General features: G+C 44.1%; 1 protein-coding gene across 1 annotated transcript in view; it reads right to left on the bottom strand.

The window, feature by feature from the left end:
* Window positions 1-24178, bottom strand: part of recql4 (RecQ helicase-like 4) — a 79959-nt gene that overhangs the window by 41653 nt on the left and 14128 nt on the right. The window contains 11 exon segments of the mRNA XM_038798622.1: window positions 1321-1503; window positions 2901-3089; window positions 4455-4538; window positions 8105-8241; window positions 9149-9241; window positions 12484-12636; window positions 13382-13513; window positions 17514-17643; window positions 18059-18161; window positions 18844-20084; window positions 20842-20988. Of these exon segments, the coding sequence (XP_038654550.1) occupies window positions 1321-1503; window positions 2901-3089; window positions 4455-4538; window positions 8105-8241; window positions 9149-9241; window positions 12484-12636; window positions 13382-13513; window positions 17514-17643; window positions 18059-18161; window positions 18844-20084; window positions 20842-20988 (2592 nt within the window).

Raw genomic sequence — 24178 nt, 5'->3', positions numbered from 1 at the left:
GATCATGACTAATCAGAAATGATCATCCTTAACTCTTCTTTCCCGCCTTATTCCTATAACCCTCGATTCCTTTACTGATTTAAAAATCTATCTCAGAAGTATGTACCATCCATAAGAAAAAGGCAGCAGATGCATAGGATCTCCATTGGTTGCACGTTCCACTCCAAACCACAAACTATCATTTTTTTTACGATTCATAGCTGTTTGCAGTTCAGAAGGAGGCCATTCAGCCCATCATGCACGCCAATCAACAAGGATCTGACTACAATAATCCTTTTCCCAGCGCTTGGCCCATAATCCTGGAGGTTATGGCTGCACAAGTGATATCCACATACTTAACTCTTATGGGAGTTTCTAACTCAACCACCTGAAAATATCAGGCAATGAGTTTCTGACTTCCACCACCCACTGAGGAAAGCATTTCTCCTCAACTCCCCTCTCACCTTCAATCTATGTCCCCTGGTTATCGACACCTCCACTAGGGGAAAGATGGTTTCCTATCCACACTCTCTATGCCCCTCAATCTCATACATCTCTATCAGATCCCCCCTCAATCTTCACTGCTCCAAGGAAAACAGCCCCAGCCTATCCAATCTCTCCTCATAGCTCAGACCCTTCAGCCCAGGCAGCATCCTGGCTAATCTCCTCTGCACCCCCTTCAGTGCAACCACATCCTATAATGTGGTGATCAGAACTGCACACAATACTCCAGTTGTGGCCTAACTAGTGTTTTATTCAGTTCCAGCATGACCTTTCTGCTCTTGGCTAATAAAGGCAAGCATCCCAAATGTCTCTTTAACCATCTTATCTACCAGTCCTGCCACTTTTAGGGATCTGTGGATATGGACCCCAAAGTCCCTCTGATCACCAGTACCTTCCAGGGTCCTACCATTCATAGTGTAATCATTTGTCTTGTTAGCCCGCCACAAATGCATTACCGTATACTTTTCCAGGTTGAACTCCTGTCCTTTCACTTGTCACTGGCTTAAAATCCTGGGATACCCTCACTAACCGTGTTCTATATACCAACAACACCACAACTACAGCAGTTCAAGGAGGCAGCTCACCACCACTTACTCGAGGGCAATTAGGGATGTGCAATAAATGCTGGCCTAGCCAGTGATGTCCGTTTCATGTTAACAAATAAAAAACAATTGTATGGTCTCCCGGTCCACAAGACGAGCAGTTATTTTACGACGGGGCCTGTGTTCTCAACCACACGTGATTGCAAGTTTATGTGCAGTCACCAGCAAGAACCAGGTGGTTTTCTCTCTGACTCCCTCTTGTGGTGGGTTATTAACAGCCTGATCAGGCCTTTACCTGGTCCCTGTCTCGGTCTGTAGACACGCTCAGGAACAAATTCGCTGGTACGTCTGCAGAACGTACAGCTATTCCTTCCGCCTCCTGGATCTCGAGGTGATGTGCGATGTTCTGGGCTGTTGAGAGTGTGGCAGTGGCCGTCAAGCCTAGCAGGCATTTCACTCCCAAACGTTCCTTCAGGACCTGCATATGAAACACAAATTGATCCACTGATGCAAACATTAAAAAGCTACAAATTGCTCTCTGGTGTTATTGACGTTCATACGTCAATAACATATTAATCCACTGGTTGATGCCCTGAAATAACTGCGGAAAGAGACAATTTAATCAGCCTAACGAACTGACAACACCAGGCAACATTCTTCAGTGAGTGACTTTAGCATACTTTTTTTTTTGTTTAAATTCTCACAATAACTGTCCCCCACATTTTGAAATAACTGATTGATGATAGGGTACAGTTCCATTGGCACTGTCTATCCTCTGATAGCTGTTTTAAGTGTATGAAAGAAACAGTTTCTCTATCTATATGATCAAGTCCATTATCACATTAAAAATCTTGATCGGATTAGATCACCCTTCTAAATCCGCTTAAATCAAATGTCCTAATTTCATAGAATCATAATTTACAGTGCAGAAGAAAGCCATTCGGCCCATCGGGTCTGCACCGGCCCTTGGAAAGAACATCCAACCCAAGCCCACGACTCCACCCTATCCCTGTAACTCAGTAACCCCACCTAATCTTTTTTGGTTTACTAAGGGCAATTTAGCACGGCCAATCTACCTAACCTGCACATTTTTGGACTGTGGGAGGAAACCGACGCAGACACAGGGAGAACTGTGCAGACTGCAGGCAGTGACCGAAGCCGGGACTCGAACCTGGGACCCTGGAGCTGTGAAGCAACTGTGCTAACCACTGTGCTGCCGTGCTGTCCCTTTAATTGATTAATCCCTGGTATAATTCTCATGTAATCAGTCAGGAGCTGAAAAAAATCCAGAGATAAAAACAGGAAACGCTGGAATAGAGGGCAGGTCAATCAGAATCTGTGGAGATGAACAGTGTTAATGCTTCACATCAATGAGATTTCAGCGGGTCATCAACCTAAAACGTTAGCTACAGCAGCACCTCATCACCAATCCCTTGGAGGCAATGGGCAACATTTATTAGGTGTTTTGATTACTTATCGTACAATTCAGTTGGTAAAGTGTGGCGTGGTGTTGCTGGAGTGTACCACTCAGAAAACTGCAAGGTCAAATTAGGTGTGTGCCATGCTGGCTCACGGCATTAAGGAGCTCATTACTGGCAGGAGTGGCTCAGAATCATCCAGGGTTTCTCCTGCTTATTGCTAGCTAGTGAATCCTTCAGGAAAATGCATCAGGGTGGAAATTGGGTAGGCCAACAATGTAATGTCCATCATAGTAAACGCACTCAGTTACGGTCCAACGTGAATAGGACAAGGGCCACACGCAAAAAGTAATTAGATGTCCAATTTGAAATCTGCTTATTTCGCTCAAGCCAAGTCTGATCACAGTGACATTGCATCAGTCTAAAACACTTCACCACTGAACGGCTCCTCCCTTACCTTGCACAGACGGAGGTAGCATGGTCTGAAGTTGTGCGACCATTCCGAGACACAGTGCGCCTCATCAATACAAGCAAAAGCCACAGGGGGAAGTTCATGTGCAGGCGGGAGACAGCTTGCTCCGGCCCGCCCACCACCCACGAGCGCCTCCGGGGAGAGCAACAGCACGTGGACTTTACCTTCTTTTACCTGTGAATTCAAAGGCAAACACATGAATTGGAATAAATCTGTGGATTTAAAGGCAAGCACATGAACTGGAAGACTAATCGTCTTTTATTATTGTCACAAGTAGGTTTTCATTAACATTGCTGTGAAAATCCCCTAGTCCCCACAGTCCGGCGCCTGTTCGGCTACAGAGGGGGGGGGGGGGGGGGGGGGGGGGGCGGGGTGAACACATCCAGGTGAATTTCCAGAATATTCCATCTTTCTCTATAGTTGTGCCTTTGGGGAGTCAGCAGATTGTCATTCCCTGCAGAATTCCCAGTTTCGGACATACTGGTCGAGTTGAGTTTCTGGTAAATGGTGACCCACAGGACTTTGATTATGGACAAAAGGAGAAACTAACACTGGGTGACGGAAATGTCAGAATCAAAAGTTCTTACTGTTCAAAGGCAAGAGACAGCAAACTATAAAATTAGGATTTTTTGATAGTTCTGAGAAGTTAACATTTGCAAGGAGTAACGTCATCTAAAATTACCCACGTGCCAGGCACACAACATATTTCAACAGCACATATTTCATAAACCAAGATTTCTTCGAAGAAGTGCTCATGAAATACCAGCAAAGTCTCCCTTCAGAATCAGTATTCAGCAGGCTTGCAGTGGAGTCACTATTTACCGGGGGGGGGGACTCTTGCTGTTTCATTGTTATTCTGTGTTTTTGTAGGTTTTGTACTCAAATTGTTAAAAATTTTAATGAATACATTTCCAAAAGAAAAAGGATTGCCACTGATCTAAAAGCAAATTACTGCGGATGCCGGAATCTGAAACCAAAGAGAAAATGCTGGAAAATCTCAGCAGGTCTGGCAGCATCTGTAGGGAGAGAAAAGAGCTAACGTTTCGAGTCCAGATGGCCCTTTTAGATGCTGCCAGACCTGCTAAGATTTTCCAGCAGTTTCTCTTTGGTTGCCACTGATCTAAATGTTTACATTTAAATGGTACTGGCAGGCAAAAAAAAAAACCTTTACTCCGGGTTGCATGATATAACTGACAGCCATCTATACACAGTGACAGAAATAACAGCGATTCTTCCGACGCAAGACAAATCAGAAAAATAATCACTTGGGTACTGCCTGAAAGGGTGGTGGGAGCAGCTTCAACATTAACTCCCAGAAAAGGAACTGAATACCTGAAGTCGTATTTGGAGGGTGAGGGGGACAAACAAGGGGCGTGGAACTAATTTGATAATTTGTTCAAAGGACCAGGACCGGCACAATGAGCTGGTTGGCTTCATTCTGTATTGTGACTTTCTATGAACAGGTCAAAGAACACGTGCAGAGGTTGGTTTGCTATTCCCCATATCCATGGGTACAATGAACTACAGCTTTTAGCTAACCTTTGCAATAGCTGCTTCTCTCTGTGCCCTGGTCATACTGGAATGGATACAAACTGCCTTCAGGTTGGAAGGAAGCCCAGATACCTGTAGGAAACATACAAGATAAATATGCAAAGTCAAGGTGATTTCTCAACAATCTGCTATCTAGGCTCAACTCCAAAGGGGCTGCAGGAGCAGAGGGACTTGAGGGTATGTGTGCGCAGAACACTGAACATGGCAGGACAAGTTGTGGCTATGGCATCCTGGGCTTTATAAAGAGTACAAAAGCAAGGAGGGCATGTTGAATTTGTATAAAATACTGATTCAGCTCAAAGTACTGTGTCCAGTTTGGGGCAAGATGTGAAGACATTAGAGAAGGTGCAGAAAGATTAACGAGAATGGTTCCAGAGCTGAGGTACCTCAGTAACTGGATCCAAGCTCGGACAAAAGAAGGTAGAGAAAATAAATTGATAACGGTATTCAAAGTTATGAGGGGTAAGGGCAGCATGGTGGCACAGTGGATAGCACTGCTGCCTCACGGCGCCGAGGTCCCAGGTTTGATCCAAGCTCTGGGACACTCTCCGTGTGGAGTTTGTACATTCTCCCCATGTTTGTGTGGGTTTCACCTCATAACCCAAAGATGTGCAGGCTAGGTGGAAATTGCCCCTTAATTGGATAAAATGAATTGGGTACTCTAAATTTTTTTTAAAATTATGAGAGGTTAGAACAGAGAAGGTCGGGAGAAACTGTTCTCATCGATGGAAGGATTGAGAACGAGAAGACAAGTGTTTTTCACACAGCAAGTAGGTAGAATGAAATGAAAAATGAAAATCGCTTATTGTCACAAGTAGGCTTCGATGAAGTTACTGTGAAAAGCCCCTAGTCGCCACATTCCGGCGCCTGACCGGGAAGGCTGGTACAGGAATCCAGAATGCACTGCCCAAGAGTGTTGAGGCAGGGTCAATCAAGGCATTCAAATGGGAACTGATTTATCGGAAAGGGAAGACTGTGCAGGGCTACTGGCAGAAGACAAGATGGGGGCATTGGCTTGAGGTGAATTGCTCCTACAGAGAACCAGCCTGGGGAAAGCAGGCAGTATAATCAAAGACCCCTCCCACCCGGCTTACTCACTCTTCCAACCTCTTCCATCGGGCAGGAGATACAAAAGTCTAAGAACTCTCATGAACAGACTCAAAAACAGCTTCTTCCCTGGTTGCCAGACTCCTAAACGGCCCTCTTATGGACTGGCCTGATTAACGGGGATGGGACGTTTCGGCGTGGCCGATTCGGCGGGGACAGTTCGGCGTAGCCGATTGGAATGGGACGTTTCGGCGTGGCCGATTCGGCGGAGGAGTTTTTCGGCGGAGGGACGTCAAATTAGTTATACAGTAGTCCCCCTTTATAACGCGGGTGTTGGGGTCCAAGACAGCCACCCGCGTTGCATCCGAGCCGCGGATATCCACGATGGGGGTTTTAAATTTATTTAAAAATCTATGCTAGCGCTTCCCATTGAGAGTCTACTGGGGGCGGGGGGAAGAGGTCAGACCCCCGTAGACTCTCAATGGGAAGCGCTAGCATAGATTTTTAAATAAATTTAAAACCCCCATCATGGATCTAATTAAAACAGTGTCAATTTCAGCGGTCGGAGAGGGAAGCTGCTCTCTCACTGAAGCAATCAGCGGCCGCTGAAATTGACACTGCCGGCTGCTCTCTCTCTCCAATCCAACTTTTAAGTTTTAATGTTTCTGATTGGAGGGAGAGAGCAGCCGGCAGTGTCAATTTCAGCGGCCGGCTGATTGCTTCAGTGAGAGAGCAGCTTCCCTCTCCGGATCAAAGTGAGCCGGCCGCTGAAATTGACACAACTGACAGTTGGGGTCCATAAGCTCCCCCGCGGAGCACCAAACCAGATCTGACTTTATACAGCCGGTGTTACTTAAGATATTGTGACTTTACACAATGTGTTAAGTCAGACAGCTGCTTCAATACTTTCAGTAACACCGGCTTTCTTTAAGAGTTTAATGTTGGTGCCTTTCTTTAAGAGACCCGGTTTGGTGCACAAACACGATATCTGAGGTGGCTGGAAGGAAAAGATACAAGAAATGGGCTGCACAAACATTTTGCGACTATAACTAATTTGATGCCGAAACGTCCCTCCGCCGAAAAATTCCTCCGTCGAATCGGCTACGCCGAACTGGCCACGCCGAACTGGCCACGCCGAAACGTACCAAACCCCTGATTAACACTACACCCTGTATGCTTCACCCGATGCCTCTGTTATGTAGTTACATTGTGTACCTTGTGTTGCCTATTATGTATTTTCTTTTCATGTACTTAATGATCTGCTCGCAGAAAAATATTTTGCACTGTACCTCAGTACACATGACAATTAAACAAAATAAAACCAAATCAAATCAGACGCAATGGGATAAATGGTCTCCTTCTGCAACATCTAATGATTCTAACATGAATTCTTACACTGCATATGGTTTGTGATTTCTCCGACACACAATAAAAACATCAATGCACATTTCGACAGCATTTTCATAGCTTCAGGACGTCCCAAAGCACTCGACAGCCACATCCAAGTATTTTTATAATTCTGATTTTATATTCTTTTCATGGGATGTGGCCATCACTGACTAGGTCAGCAATTGTTGCCCATCCTGAAAGCCCTTGAATAGGTGGTGGTGAGTCACCTTTTTAAACTCCAGTCCATGGGTTGTAGGTCCACCCACAGGGAGTTCCAGGATTTTGACCCAACGACAGTGAAGGAACGGCAATATCATTCCAAGTCAGGATGGTGAATGACTTGGAGGGGAATTTGCATCAAGTCCATCAAGTAGGGATGCGTCGGGTGGTGCACACGACTGCCACTGTGGATTGGTGGTGCAGGGAGCGAATGTTTAAGGTGGTGGATGGGGTGTAGTTTAAGCGGGCTGCTTAGTCCCAGATGGTGTCAGGATTCTAGAATGTTGGAGCTGCACTCATCCAGGCAAGTGGACAGTATTCCATCATACCCCCAGCTAGTGCCTTGTAAAGATGTTGGACAGGCTTTGGGAATCGGGAGTGGAATTAGGAGTCACAGAACTCCCAGTCTCCGATCTGTTCTTGTACTCTCAATACTCACAAAGCTGGTACAGACCAGTTCAGTTCATGGCCAAATGATAACCCCCTCGGCTGGTGATGGTGGGGAATCAGTGATGTAGTTACTGTTGTAAGGTAGTCAACGTGGCAGCCAATCTGTGTTCAGCAAGATCCCACAAACAACAATGAGGCAAATGACCAGATATTTCACTCCTGATGAAATAACTTTGACAGATGCTGTCTGATTTGCCGAGCATTTCCAGTTTATATTTGAGATTTCCAGTACTTAGTGACTTTAATAAAAGGACAAATAGTGCCACCAACACCTCACACAGAATGCTAATAGTTTAAGTCTGTGATTGAGAAGCAATTGAATGGGGACTGTTACATCACATAGCTATGGGATGAAATGTACATCATTATTTGTCTAGTTAACAGGACTGAACAGAACTGGAGACTTGACTGATTCTTTTGGATTTTATTAACAGGTTCTGCGTATTTTCTAAATTTGAGAACATAGCCAGGGCTACTGCTTAAAAACTAACAGGCATAAAAAAAAATAGAAAAAAGGAAACTGCAAACTTCACCTGGTCATCCATCAGTGAGACGAGAGGTGAAATCACCAATGTGATGCACTTTGACCTCTTGGCATACAGGTATGCAGGTAATTGGTAGCAAAATGATTTCCCCATTCCAGTGGAGAGCACAACCAGAGTAGAAAGACCTAGTTTGAGGAAAGAGAACAGAGCAGACACCATATGAGAGGTCAGGAACCTCTCGAAGTATTGCATTCAACAACAACTTTGCTTAAGGAAGTCATAGATTATAGAATTTACAGTGCAGAAGGAGGCCATTTGGCCCATCGAGTCTGCACCGGCTCCTTGAAAGAGCACCCTACCCAACCCACACCTCCACCTTATCCCCATAACCCAGCCCAACACTAAGGGCAATTTTGGACACTAAGGGCAAATTAGAACATAGAACATAGACCATAGAACAGTACAGCACAGAGCAGGCCCTTCGGCCCTCGATGTTGTGCCGAACACAACATTAGCATGGCTAATCCACCTAACCTGCACATCTTTGGACTGTGGGAGGAAACCGGAGCACCCGGAGGAAACCCACGCACACACGGGGAGAACATGCAGTGACCCAAGCCGGGAATCGAATCTGGGATCCTGGAGCACTGTTAAGCAACAGTGCTAACCACTGTGCTACCGTGCCTTAACTTCCCACCAAGCATGGGACCATCTCCCACATTCTTCATCATTGTCAAAAGAATTAAAGGATAAGATTTATTTTTTAAAGGAAAGATTAAACATACTGCCTGAAAAGGTGTGGAAATAAATTCAAGACAAGGAAATTGGCTCCAACTCTGCTGCATGGTGCCAAGTAATTTTTAAAAAATGGATGGGGTTTGTGAGGAATATAAGAAATTATCGTATTTTTGCAATAATGTTATTAAAACCGGGGTTAAGATGCAGGCAGACAGGGTTAGTATCATCACACCTCAGTTTTACAGATTGCAAATCATTGGGTTTTTGTCCAGGATCCCTACAGGTTGCACCTACTATTGCTATTAGTTGGACTGAAACGTGGTCACAGGCTGAACAATTCTTTTGCTGACATACCTGATAAAATCCTCATAACAGTTAATTCCTGTCCAGGTCTGAATGAACGGTACCCGAGCTCTGACAAAGCCTCATGGACCTCTGCTGGAGTAGCTGACGAAGAGAAAAAAAAACAAATAATAAATGAAATACAATCCAAATGCTGACTTCATGTCACCGGTGGCTCAATTGCTACAGAGTCAGCAGGTTTAAGTTCAAGTTCCACTCCAGAAACACAAGGACAAAAATCCAGGCTGATACCTATGGCCTCTCGTTCTAGAATGTCTAACACAGGGGAACTACCGGAGAAAAGTCTGCTCTACATTTACCCTGTCAATCCCCTTTAGCATCTTATATACCAGTGCCTACAAGTTACAGTGCAGAAACTCACGTGGCTCCTTCCTCAGGACTATCCAAATGCACAACCTCTACCACCTAGAAATATAATTGCAGCAGAATCATGGGAACACCACAACCTGCAAATTCCTCTCCCAAGCATGGCAACAATGACCCCAAGCAAAACTGGAGTCAATGGGAATCAGGGGAAAACTCTCCACGGGTTGGAACTATATCTGGCACAAAGATAGATGGTTGTGGTGGTTGGAGGTCAATCATCTCAGCTCTAGGACATCACTGCAGGAACTCCTCGGGTTAGTGTCTACATGTTGGCTCAAATAGGTGCACAATTCAACCCCCTCTTGCCCTTTCACACTTTGCCTGTTCCAATTAACATTAAGGAAGTCAAAATCCCCTATTACTTTTACACTTGAGATTTGTCTACATATCTGTTCTTCTAATTTCTCTCCGACTGTTTGGGGCCCTATACTACCCTCCCTGCAATGTGATTATCCCGTTTTTGTTTTAAACTCCATTGTTTTGATCACTAATAGCTGTTCAGCCATTCTGATTTTTCAAATCAACAGTGTTAAGTATAAAAATGTCCACTCAAGTTGTCACAGGTATCTCATGTATCAAGAATGGGATTTAGTATTTTTGCTTCAGTTAATGTTTTCTTTCTACAAGATTTAACTGTTACAAATGACGGATGAACTGAACTGTTCAGATGATCGGTCAAACTAGGAATCGGCAAGCATTACCCAGCTCTCCTACTTCTAATGTTGAGACAATTGACAAAAACAGCTGCCACTGAATGTGTTAGAGAGAAGATAAAGGATCGGGGAAGTAGAGTGTCCATGTTTACAAGTCACTAAAAGCTACAATGCAGGCGTAGCAAGCAGTTAAGAAGGCAAATTATATGTTGGTCTTTGTCTCAAGAGGAGAAATAAAGATGCCTTGGTGAGACCACATCTGGAGTATTGTGTACAATTTTGATCTCTTTACCAAAGGATAGATATGCTAGTCCCAGAGGGAGTGCAAGGAGGTTCAGACTAATCCCTGAAACACTGGCATTGTCTGATGAGGGAGAGATTGAGGAAACAAGGCCTGCATTCTGTAGCATTTCAAAAAATGGGGCGTGATGTCATTGAATCTTACAAAATTCTCATAGGACATTTCCCGGAGCTGGTGGGTCCAGAACCGGGGGCATAATCTTAGAATGTAAATGAAAATTGCTTATTGTCACAAGTAGACTTCAAATGCTGTGAAAAGCCCCTAGTCGCCAAATTCCAGCGCCGTTCGGGGAGGCTGATACGGGAATCGAACTGTGCTGCTGGCCTGCCTTGGCCTGCTTTCAAAGCCAGCGATTTAGCCCTGTGCTAAACAGCCCCTGCAATAAGGAGCAGGCCATTTAAGACCGAGATGAGTATCAGAATCAGAATAAGGGGCAGGCCATTTAAGACCGAAATGAGGAGGAATTTCTTCACTCAAGAGGACGGTGAATCTACAGAATTCTCAACCCCAGAGGGTTGTGGATGCTCATCAAGTACGTTCAAGGCAGAAATCAATAGATTTCTGAAGACTAATGAGACATCTGAAAATATGTAGACAGTGCAAGAAAGGGCCCTTGAGGTAGATGATCAGCCGCAATCTAATTGAAAGGCAGAGTTGGCTTGATGGGCTAAATGGCCTAGTCCTGCTCCAATGTTCCCACGTTCCTAAGAGAATGACAGAGAAGATGCAGGAAAATGCACATTGGCAGCTCCAATCGCCACCATCCCCTGCCACCCACCATCTTCCTGTGAGAGGAATTGCAGGCTAGCTGTCGTGAAGCAACTGCTGTTATGTAAACTGCAGAATGTGTTATTCTAGTTTCAATTTTTTTTAAGGAAAGGCAAGGGTGGGAGGGGGAAAAGAGGAGACATTCATTCGGAAAGTGTAACAAACTTCGAGAGATATATTACATTGCAATAGCTTTATCTAGTCACTGGCTGTGTTACAAGGAAAGTTCAACAGTTCTATTAAATAGCCAGAATGTGTTGTAAATTAGTGCTACCCATAGTAAGAATAAGCTAAGGCAGCCAGACAACCAAACACTGCACAATGTCAAGCAGTCTCTCTCCAGTAGTGCTGCAAATGGACGTCAAAGACAGAGAGGAATCTCTTCTCCGAGGGTCGCTGGTCTTTGCAATTCTCTACCCCAGTGAGCCATGGAGACTGGGCCATTGAATATATTCAAAGCTACAGATTTTTTGATCAACAAGGGAGTGAAGGGTCATGGGGAACAAGCAGGAAAGTGGAGTTGAGTGGCGGCACGCTGATTAGCATTGCTGCCTACTGTGCCGAGGACCCGGGTTCGATCCCGGCTCCGGGTCACTGTATGTGGAGTTTCCACATTCTCCCCGTGTCTGCTGGGTCTTACCCCCACAACCCAAAGATGTACAGATTAGGTGGATTGGCCACGCTAATAATAATCATCTTTATTGTCACAAGTAGGCTTACATTAACACTGCAATGAGGTTACTGTGAAAATCCCCTAGTCGCCACATTCCAGCACCTGTTCGGGTACAGCGAGGAAGAATTCAGAATGTCCAAATTACCTAACAGCACATCTTTGGACTGTGGGAGGAAATGAGCATCCAGAGGAAACCCACGCAGACACAGGGAGAACATGTAGACTCCACACAGACAGTGACCCAAGCCGGGAATCGAAGCCGGTTCCCTGGAGCTGCGAAGCAACAATGCTAACCACCGTTACCGTGCTGCCCACCCTTGATTGGAAAAAAATTATAGGATGCTCTAATATTTTCAAAAAAAAAGTGAAGTTGAGGCCATAATCACATCAGCCATGATCTTACTGAGTGGCACAGCAGGCTCGAGGGGCTGAATGGCTCCCTTCTCCTATTTATCAGTTTATCTGGAAAATATGATCCATTTTCCTGTTTATTCAAGCTTCACATGCTCTTTCCGGTGAAGCAAGCTGACAGACTGGAGTGGGGAGGGTTTATTAGATGTCATACCTATGACCTTTCCATCCTCTCCCAGCCTGTAGAGGGGTTCCATGGGTGGTGGGGCTGCTGGCTGCTCAAACGTGGGACGAACCGTGTTCAGTAGGACTTCAGTAGCAGTCATTGGTTCAAGCGGTTCCCTTGTATCACCTGGAACTGAGATACCTGCAGTGACGATGGGATAGCCAAGAACATTCTCCTGGTTACAGTAAGAACACAAAATTGAAGCTTTACATTTGTGGGTCACTAATTAAGGATGAGTGTCACAGTCAGCAGTCATAAATAGCAATTATAAACATGGAGGAAAACGGTCAATTTTAACTGCGTCTGTCTGGCAAGTTGGCTCATGGTTTACACCCCACCCAGTTTTCATTTCTAATGACATAATACAAGAACATTGGGGGGGTAACGCACAGCCTAAACTACAGCGTGGAGGAGAAACAGGTCCAAAACAGGGGTGTACTGGGAAATTGAGACATTGAGGGTGCCACCATAAATGGCTGCACAACAGTTATGTCAACACCTTCCTCTGCTGGCAAATATCCCTGCTCCTTTCAGGGGAGTTAGTCTACCTGTGAATCCTGGAGAACATTACCAAGGTTTATCTGTCCTCTCTTATTCCAGCTTGTTTAGCAGGCTTACTTTGTTCCAAACTGTAAGTGGCCAATTAAGTAAATAAACATTTTACTTTTTAGATGCATTATCACGGAATTAGAATCACAGAATTGTAACGGTGCAGAAGACGACCATTTGGCCCATTAGGTCAACAGGAGTCCTTTCCTCCAACCCGTACACAAAATGCAGTGTTAGAAAGCTAAAATATCTTCATTTGCACCAACCACTTCATTTACAATTGTTTTCATTGAACATTTTCCTCGATCAGCATTCCCTCATAACAAAAGCCGCTTACTCCTCGCAGTGTCACACATGGATGTCAATCGTGCCACCTCCTCGAGAGTTGGTAGTGGAGCAATGTCATTATCTATCACTTCCGATGTTTCCATTTTCTCCTCAGATACTGCTTTAAACCCAGTGTTATGTCCTGAGGGAAGGAATGACAAACAATGTTACTATGCTGTTCAGAGATAGGAAAGGATGTTGTGCTTCACTGCTACATCACAGGATCTTTACAGTGCAGGAGGCCATTCAGCCCATCGAGTCTGCAATGGCTCTCTGGAAGAGCATTCTACTTAGTCCCACTCCCTGCCTTGTCCCAATAACCTTTCACAATCCCTCTTCTCAGATAGCAATACAATTCGCTTTTGAATGCCTCGATCTAACCCTCCTCTACCACCCTCTCAGTAGGTTCATTCCAGACTCCCAACTAGCCTCTGGGTGAAAACTTTTTCTCACATCACTGTTACTCCCTTTGCCAATGATTTTGAAACTGTGCCCTCTAATTCTTGATGCTCTGAAGTGGGAACATTTTCTCACTATTTAACTTGTTCATACTCCCTCGGGTCTTAAATAACTCTGCCAAATCTCCTTTCAGCCTTTGCTTCTCCAAGGGAAACCGCCCCAATCTATCTTTGTAGTTACAGTTGTTTATTCCTGGAATCATTCTGGTGACTCTCCTCTGTACTCTCTCAAATACCTTCACATCCTTCCTCGGGTATGATACCCAGATCTGGACACAGCACTCGACATTAACATTGCTGAATGTCTGTTTTTTGGAGTGGCAATAAAATATATCGACAGTAACATTGCCGAATGTCTGTTTTTTGGAGTGGCAATAAAATAACATTTCAGTTTAGAGATAAGGCATAAGAAGTGAGTTAGGGCTAGGGTTAAGAAACTACCGAGTTTTTTGGAAAGGAGTTTGTCATGGTGTCTTGGGGATGGAGTAGGGAGGCTCTTTGGCATTACTGGCTGGAGAGTGACATATAAACATGACCTCCCTAATTTTGAGTTTCTGCCAGGCGTTGTTCTGAAAAGTGAAAGTACACAGAACTGTTGGGAGGACAGTGATAAGTGCCAAGAGGACAAAAACAGTTTGGTGAAATGGGCATTCCAGCTGAAGATGAAATTTAATGCACAGAATGGTGAAGTGATTGATTTTAGTCGGAAGAACAAGGCAACATAAAATAATGGATATCTGATAGATATGCAGGAACAGAGGGATCTGGATGTAGTTGTGCACAAATCACTGAAGATGGTAGAACAGGTTAAGAAAGTAGTTGAAATGAAATGAAAATCACTTATTGTCACGAGTAGGCTTCAATGAAGTTACTGTGAAAAGCCCCTAGTCGCCACGTTCCGGCGCCTGTCCGGGGAGGCTGGTACGGGAATCGAACCGTGCTGCTGGCCAACTTGGTCTGCTTTAAAAGACAGCGATTTAGCCTTGTGAGCTAAACCAGATAGTCAATGAAGCATACAAGATACTGGGCTTTATAAATAATGAAAGTAAAGTAGTCATAGTCCCAGATGACCATGGGCTGCGTTCCCCTTAGGAGAGCTGACTGGTGGTGATTTAACCCCAGGGTCACCATACCTCAAGCGAAGGGCAAGGCGGAGGTGGGCTTTCATGAATAACCTCAGCCAGTACAGCTGGCCTTGCTCTTCATTACAAACCAGCTATCCAGCCAACTGAGCTAAACCGGCCTTTATATATAAGACCCGAGTACAAAAGCAAGGAACCTGGATAAACACTGGTTCAGCCTCAACTGGAGTATTGTGCCCAAATCAGTGCACCACACTTCAGGACTAGGGAAGACAAATGGAACATTGGCCTTTATTTCAAAGTGAATGAAGTATAAAAATAAGGAAATCCTGCAAAAACTCTACAAGGAACTAGTTAAATCACACCTGGAATGCTGTGGAGAGTTTGAACCCCTTATGCAAGGAAAGATATCAGAGGCAGTCCAGAGGAGGCTCACTAGGTTGATCCCAGGTGTGGAGGGATTTTCTTTTGAGGAGAGGGTGAGTAGGTTGGGCCTGTACTCATTGGAGTTTAGAAGAACGAGAGGTGACCTTATTCAGACATATAGGATTCTCAGGGGGTTTGACAGGGTTGATGCTGAGAGGATGTTTCCTCTTGTGGGAGAGTCTAGGACCAGAGGGCACAATCTCAGAGTAAGGGGTCGCCCATTTCAGACAGAGATGAGGAGGAATTTCTTCTGAGTGGAGTGAATCTGTGGAATTATTTACCACAGAGCTGCAGAGGCTGGGTCGATCAGTATGTTCAAGGCTGAGAGACAGATTTTTAATCAGTGAGGTAATCGAGGGTTATGGGGATAAAGGTGGGAAAGTGGAGTTGTGGATTATATCAGATCAATCATGATCATTGAATGGCAGAGGGGCTCCAATGGCTTACTTCTGCTCCTATGTTTTAAGGTAATAACGTGAAGGCGATAGAGAATCAAAGAATTGTGACAGTACAGGAGACGGCCAATCGGCCCATCATTTCTGTATCAGCTCTCAGGAGCATTTCACCTAGTGCCCGAGTTCTCCTTATGACACTACACATACTTCTCATCAAATTTCCTTTTGAATGTTTGATTGACCCTGTCTCCACCGCACTCATCGTATTCTGGACCCTAACCACTCGCTTTGTGAAAAAGCTTTCTCATATCACTTTTCCTTCTTTTGTCAATTACTTTAAATCTGATCCCTCTCATTTTCAACCCTTCCACCAGTGGGAAGTTTCAACGTCTACTCTGCCAGACCCCGAATGACATTGAATTGCTCTACCAAATCTCCCCTCAGCCTTCTCTTCACCCAGCAGAACAGACCTAATTTCTCCAATTTATCTTCATAACTGCAGTTTCTGATCTTAGCAATCATTCTCAATTCGCTGTTCTCTCAGCCGTTCCTGCCAACTTTAATGACCTATGCACACACACACCCAGGTCCTTCTGCCCTGTATCCTTTATTTTATATGGTTTCTCCAAGTCCTTCCTAATGAGATGTATCACTCCACATTGGACTTTTATCTGCCATAATTAACCCACATTTGTCAATAGGATAATTAATTCTGCCCTGAATTATAGTTTCGAGAAGTTTCCCCATCATTGAAGCTAAGCTGGCCTCCATGTATAAATCCCCTTTTGAAAATGAAATGAAAATTGCTTAGTGTCACAAGTAGGCTTCAAATTAAGTTACTGTGAAAAGCCCCTAGTCGCCACATTCCAGCGCCTGTTCGGGAGGCTGTTACGGGAATTGAACCGTGCTGCTGTCCTGCCTTGGTCTGCTTTCAAAGCCAGCGATTTAGCCCTGTGCTAAACAACCCCCAAGTTTTTGGTCCCTAAGTGGCCCTACTCCTCCTTTCACCAGCCCTTTTACTATTTATATTTGCCTATAGGAGACTTTGGGATTCCCTTGTATGTTAGTTGCCTGTCTCTTTTCTTTCTCCTGCTTTGCTTTTCTCATTTTGCTTTTCTGAACCCTCACTTCCCTCTCCCTAATCAAAACACAATGCATTAGATCCAGGTAAATTTCTATCAAATGTGGTTTCCAGATCATATGTCCTCTAGGTAAAAGCAAGTAGCGACTGGAGACCCAAGATTAAACATTTCTAAAGAAGAGTCATACGAGACTCAAAACGTTAATTCTATTTTCTCTCTCCACACATACTGCCCAACTTGTTGCATTTTTCCAGAATTTCCTGTTTTAATTAAACATCCCGTGTTTGATTTCAATTTAGATTATTAGAATCACCATTTTCCATTGGGTTCATTGATTCCAGCAGACACAAGGTTAGCCACTCCCAACCCATCCCCAAAAGGCAGAAAAAAATGTGCAGTTTTCTGGTACATCCACAATAGGAGGCCATTAAGATGTCATACGAACAGGAACGGCAGGCCATTCAGCCCCTCGAGCCTGCTCTGTCATTTAATATGGTCATGGCCGATTGGATTATGGCCTCAATTCCACTTTCCTTCCCATCCACTATACTCTTTGACTCCCTTGTCAATCAAATATTTATCCAACTCAGCTTTAAAAATATTCGCTGACCCAGTCTCGATGACTCCCTGGAAAGTGGTCCACCCCAGTAATGGCCAACCTCTGAAACAGAGGAATCATATGGCGACATGTACACTCACCTTTACCCCTGCAGTTCTTGGCCCAGTGGCCTGTTGCTCCACAGCGGAAACACGTGTCTCCGCTCCTATTAAATCGGCCGCCACCACCACCAAAACGTTCCCCTTTCATCTGTAATTTCTGCTTCCAGGCCTTTGGGAATCCAGAAGAAGGTGCATTAGCGAACCATAGTAAAACACAACATGCTTGGACTGACACTTTTCTGGCAAAACGGATGTTTCCTATCAATTATATCACCGAGTAATGGCTCCTTCCCCATTGCAGTGATGTGATTGGCAAAATCTCGGGCATCATTCACACAACCAAAGGTAATGGGATGTTTTCCCCAGAATGAGATCACTGTTAGATGATATCAGCCATTATGTCCTTGCCCATTTTACTAACATCTTTCAAGTGCTGTAAACCTGTATTAGTTCCAGTCTAGCAAGGAAGACATTTGGAACATCATTTGCATTGTTACTGGATTACCGCAAAAAGGGAGAAGTTGCTACTTCAATATTCATCAAACAAAATCGGGTTCTGCAGCAACTCCACTTAAATCCAGTACCTGTTTGCGAAGATATGCTCCTCTCAACACCCCACCTTTGACGTGCGATTTCTTCTTTAGGTTGATCCTCACAAAATTTCCATCCTTTTTGGGTGGTAAAACTCTAAAAACAGATCAACAAAGACAAACCACGTCAGAAAAGACTGATCAAACAATCTGACTATACCATAAACCTCTTCAACCAAAATCCCTTCTCCTCAGTAAGCTTGCACTAATGACATCAGTTATTAATGCCTTGGGATCATCATGTGTAAATGATACAAAGTGAAGGAGTAATGGCTGCACTGATAACCAACTTCTGTTACAAACCGGACTCAAAATGCCATTGTTAGTGCGTTATTAATAGCAGTAACCAATAGCAGAAGTGATTGAAGCAGTGTTAGGGAGAAGGTTATAATGATCTCAACATTCACAAAGTTGACGTTTTGAGTCAAAGAGTTCGAACCCTGTAATCGATTATGATCTCTATCAGCTCATGTATTGCAAATGGCGGTAAGATTAGGATTAAAGAAGCATAATTCACAAAGTCTACAACTACAAAAGCATTGAAGAGGCAAATTAAAAGACCACATTCAAAGAGCATTCTCCACCCACCAGTACACAATAGTATCTACCCCAACTGGAGCAGAACAAGAGGCTCAATCGGTGCTTGGCCCAGTCGGAGAAATAACAAAACTACAACCAAATGTAGGATTTTGTTTTGTTTTCAATTAAGTTTTTTTTTAAATTAGAAAGCAAATGTGAGTACATCTTTCCCACATAGTGACATCAGTGTTCAGACATACCTCACTGCACTGCTTTTCTGAGCCCCTGAACTGAAGCGGTCTTCTTCCACATCTCCATAGAGGTTCTCCCTTGGCATCTCAGGATTTGGATTTCCCTTGCCTCCATTCACAGCCAGACTACTCTCATCTCCCACAGCTTTGATAGTTTGCTTCTTCTTCTGTTTCGGAGCCGAGGTAGTGCCCGAAGATTTGGTCGCTTTTCTTCGTTTTTTAGCATTGCCTTGGAGGTCTTCACAAGCTTCGGCATTCTCCACGCCTGCTGTCGATTTTCTCCGTCTCTTTTTGCTGCTTGTTTGGGTATCTTGTGAACCTTTCCCAGGATTCGGCACTTCAATAAATTGTTCACAATCAGCCGTTATCCCATTAAACTCTGCTTTATTACAAGTCTCTAGTGAAGAATCTTGACCACAAGAACTTCTCTCTTCTGTGGTCAATGAATTGGTGTTTAATTGGCACTCCAGTCTATGTTTTTGTACTTTCCCCGTGCTACCGTTTTTTGGGCCAGTATGAACATCCTGGAAACAATCATCCTCTGATTCTGCAGGATTTTCAGGATTGGCTACATAACTAGTGGAAACTAATGGCTGATTATATTCAGCTTTTAAAGAGATGTCACCACACAATGACAGCATATCATCAGCTGAGGTAGAAGTTCTACTCAGTGAACAAGACCTTTTATTGACTGTTGGAAAGGCATCACTTAGATGCAGAGGCTTCTCACTGGCTACCTGTGTTGTGTCATTTAAGCCGAGGGGTTTGTCATTGGCTTGTAATGTAGAGTCGTTGAAAGACAGCGGGTTCCCTTCAGGTGAAAGTTCCCTACAATCAGAATTAAGTTCATACGTCGCACCACTTTTCCCAGTGGCTAGGGATGAACTTCTGCCCGGCAACTCTGCATATGGTTGTATTCTCTCCTGGCACCTGTCCAACCAACCAAGGTCAATCGAGGATATTCTCCTGGCCACACTCTGCTGCAATTGTTGTAATTTATTTACAGATCGGGGAGTCCATGCCTGGGCTCGGAGCACCTTTGATGGAGAAATACCTTTCACGATTGGGTGCAGAAATCCTAGTTCATCAGCCCCACCACAAGAGTCTTTGGCTGCAGGCCGCAGATTGTTAGAAATTTTGGAGCTGACAGGATTTGTTCCACTAACTTGGTCGACTCCCCTTTCCTTGAATTCCTTGGACATCTGTGGCCTTCTTGGAGTCGATGATTTACGCAGAGAAATTGGCCTTTCCTTTAAAAAATAAAAGTGAATACTGCTATTGCGGTGGTTTTTTAAAAATTCAAAACATTTAAAATCAAGCGACGAAGATGATTAAGAATCTTTTAAAGTAAAACTCTGATGTCACAGTTCCCATACTCAGCATTGTTATACATCCACTAATAAGGCAGAAACACGCCAAATGGCTCATTAAATCTGTGCTGTGTTTCTTTCATAAGTTACCCAATTCAAATGCCACTCTTCTTCCCTCCCTAACCCGCTCATGTTCCTCTTCTTCAAGCAACTATTTAATTCCCCTTTAAAATAATTTGTGGACTCTGCATCAGTTTGTGACAGAAAATTCCACATTCCAACCACCCTCCTCATAAAGATAGCTTTTCTAACCTCCCTTTTGATTCTTTACTCGGAGGATCTGCTATCAGCCATGCTACCAGGTTAACAGCATCAGTCACCAAACTGTTCTACAGAGGCAGCCAGGGAACAATTGTGACTGAAGTAGGTGCCCTCCTTAGTGAGGCAGGCTGTGTGGCATGAGATGATGCCTCCGGTATCTGTCCAGCAGTCCACAATAGAAAGCGTGCAGCTGTAGATATTAAAACAAGGCTGGGTTTGGACTGGATTGACGCAAGCTCCCAACATTTACCATTGAGGATTAGGTAATTACCAGCAAGGTAAGGCTGGGCTCTCAGAATCATACCCAAACAATAAGTCAACACCTTCAAGTTGGGTGGGGATGGAGAGTGAGACGAAGAAAAGTGGCAACACTTGCCTTTCCTGATGTTCCAAGTTTCTCCTTTAATTTCATTCCGTAGTACTGGGCCGATGCTTTGAGAGCACTGTGCTCGTTCAGCGTGAGCTTCGGAACATTCCTGTTCTGACGATTAAGATGGGATCCCCAAATGTCACATTCAGCAGTCTGGAAACAGAAATCAGCTGATTATATTTTTTTCTAAGCCAGATGCCCTCGTCCGCTGCAAATATGACCAATAGCCTGTTGCAAATATGTGCATCAACAGGCAGTGGGAGGCTTAACCGGCCAACCATTCACAGAACATTTTCAGATTGTTATTACTCTAATACCCAATGATAAGGTTATAAATCACATCTTAACTGGGAACCTTCATTATTAAAATTTGATAAATTTGGTAGCCAAGTGAAGTCGTCATGTGACGGAGGGACTAAATCTCATGCTGACTTATTCTATCTTTTTTTTTAAAAAAAAGAGTACCCAATTATTTTTCTCCCAATTAAAGGATAATAAATGTGGCCAATCCACCTAACCTGAACATCTTTGGGTTGTAGGGGTGAAACCCACGCAGTCACAGCGAGAATGTGCAAACTCCACACAGACAGTGACCCAGGGCCGGGATCGAACCTGGGACCTCAGCACCGTAGGCAGCAGGGCTAACTACTGCGCCACCGTGCTGCCCTCAAGCTGACTTATTCTATGCCCATTTGGTTCTTACAGGTTAGAATTCCACTAGAATTCCTTTGTGTAAAATGCTAACACTCTCAAATGGCCTGGCTCCAATTCTAAAAATACCTTTCCCTATGTTTCTGCATTTCCCCACTAGGGCAAATACTTTCTATCTACCCCATCAACTCCTTTAGTTACATGTCTACATAAGAACACAACTCCAAAAAGCTGTAGGAACACAGCATGAACAACAGGCGTCAGCCATTCAGCCCCTCAATGGCTTATCCGATTATGGCCTCAACTTCAATTTCCTGTCTGTCCCCCATAACACTCGACTTCCTCGTCCTCAGAAATCTGTCTCGCTCAGCCTTCAATACATTCAAATGGCACAGCCTTCCCTGCTCTCTGGGGAAGGAGAATTCCACAGGCCAATAACGGTAAGAAGTTCTTCCGCATCTCAGTCTTCAATGTGAGATCTCATTTTTAAGCTGTGCCCCCTAGTTCTAGACTTCTCCAGGTGAGGAAAATTCCTCAGTGTCTGCCCTGTCATGCCCACTTAGAGTCTTCTATGCTTTAATAAGATCACCTATCTTCTAAATGCCAATGAGTACAGTTCCAACCTGCTTAATCTTTCCTCACAAGACAAGCTCCACACTCTAGGAATTAACTTAGTGAACGTTCTCTGAACTGCTTCTATAATATCAAAGGAAATAGAAGGAGTAGGCCATTCAACCCACTCCACAATTCAGTACGTTTATGGCTGATCTGCTGTGGTCTTAACTTCACTTTTCTTGCCTGTTGCCCCATAACCCTCAACTCCCTGGTCACCCAAGATTCTAACTCGGCCTCGAATATATTCAATGACCCAGCCTCCACTGCTCTCTGGGGAAGAGAATTTTAAAGCCTAAAAACCCTCAGAAGAAATTCCTCGTCATCTTAAATGGGGGACCACTAACTTTTAAACCATGTCTCCTAGTTCTAAATTCCCTCAATGCAATTATGTCCCTCCTGAAGTAGTGACCAAAACTGTACCGAGTACTCCAGGTAAGGTCTCATCAAGTGCCCTGAACAGTTTTAGCAAGATGTCTGTACTTTTATACATCAATCGCTTGCAATGAAGGCCAACATTCCATCGATCTTCCTAATTATTCACTAAACCTGCATGTCGGACGTTCTTCAATTCATGTATACGAACACCCAGATCCCTCTGTACTGCAGTTTTCTGCAGTCTCCCTCCATTTAAATAATATTCTGCTTCTCTAATCTGCCTGCCAAAGTGGTTAACCTCACATTTTCCCACATTATGAAATGAAAATCGCTTATTGTCACAAGTAGGCTTCAATGAAGTAACTGTGAAAAGCCCCTAGTCGCCAGAGTCTGGCGTCTGTTTGGGGAGGCTGGTACGGGAATTGAACCGTGCTGCTGGCCTGCCTTGGTCTGCTTTAAAAGCCAGCGATTTAGCCCAGTGTGCTAAACCAGTCCCTAGTGCACTAAACCAGCCTCTCACAACCCATTATACCCAAACTGCCATTTGTCCATTCACTTAACCTATCTACATCCCTTTGCAGAGTCTGTATCTTCTTCACAATGTGCTTTCCTACCTATCTTCTCGGCAAAGGATCAAATGTACGATTGCAAAATTTGGTGACAAAGATAAGTAGGATAGTAAGATGCAAGACATGGGGAGGCCACAAAGGAATATTGGTTAAGTGAATGGGCAAAGACCGGACAGACAAGGAGAGTATAGTGTGGGAAAGTATGAAATTTTCCATTTTGGCAGGAAGAATAAAAATCACACGATGTAAATGGTGAGATTGTAGAGCTCTGCAATGTAGAGATCCTACTGCATAAATCACAGGTTAGTATGCAGATACAGGAAGTAACTAGGAAAGCTAACGGAATGATCATTTATTGAGAGGGGAAATTATTACAAAAAGGAGAGAGGTTATGCTTCAGTATTGGTGAGACTACATCTGGAATACAGTGTGCAGAGATGGCATCCTTACTTAAAGGAGGATGTGACTACATTGGAAGTAGTTCAGAGAAGGATTATCAAACGCATGCCTGAAATGGGTAGGTTGCCTCAGGAAGAAAGGTTGGACAGGTTAGGCTTGTACCCGCTGGAGTTTAGAGGAGTAAGAGGCGACTTGATTGGAATATACAAGATCCTCTGGGATCTTGACAGGATGGATGTGGAAAAGACGTTTGCTCTTGAGAGAGAATCTAGTACTGGTGGGCACTGTTTAAAAACAAGGGGTCACCAATTTAGGACAGAGATTAGGAAAAGTGTTTTTTTTTTAAAGCGTATTGTGTCTTTGAAACTCTTCCTCAAAAGGTGGTGAAATCACCTTTGAATATTTTTCAGGCAGAGCTACTTGGACTTTTGATAAGCAAGGGGGCAAAATGTAATCGGGGCAGGTGAGAATGTGGAGTTGAGGTTACAAACCGATCAGCCGTGATCATATTTAACGGTCGAATAGTCTACTCCTGCTCCCAATTCATATATTCAGATGGACATAAAAGTTACTAAAAATCACACAACACTACAATAATTAGGCACGATCAATTGATTCACTTCAGCTCGTGCAACAAATGTTGACCTAGCCAGCGACACCCACATCCATGAATGAAGAAAAATATCATCGTGGTCAGATGTCACAGCCCACCTTGCTACTCTGTGCCCAAGTGA

The sequence above is a fragment of the Scyliorhinus canicula genome, chromosome 5 (genome assembly GCF_902713615.1).
Source record: "Scyliorhinus canicula chromosome 5, sScyCan1.1, whole genome shotgun sequence".
Classification (NCBI taxonomy): Eukaryota; Metazoa; Chordata; class Chondrichthyes; order Carcharhiniformes; family Scyliorhinidae; genus Scyliorhinus; species Scyliorhinus canicula.
Note: the sequence above shows the minus strand (reverse complement) of the source record. Positions and strands in the feature narration are given on the sequence as shown.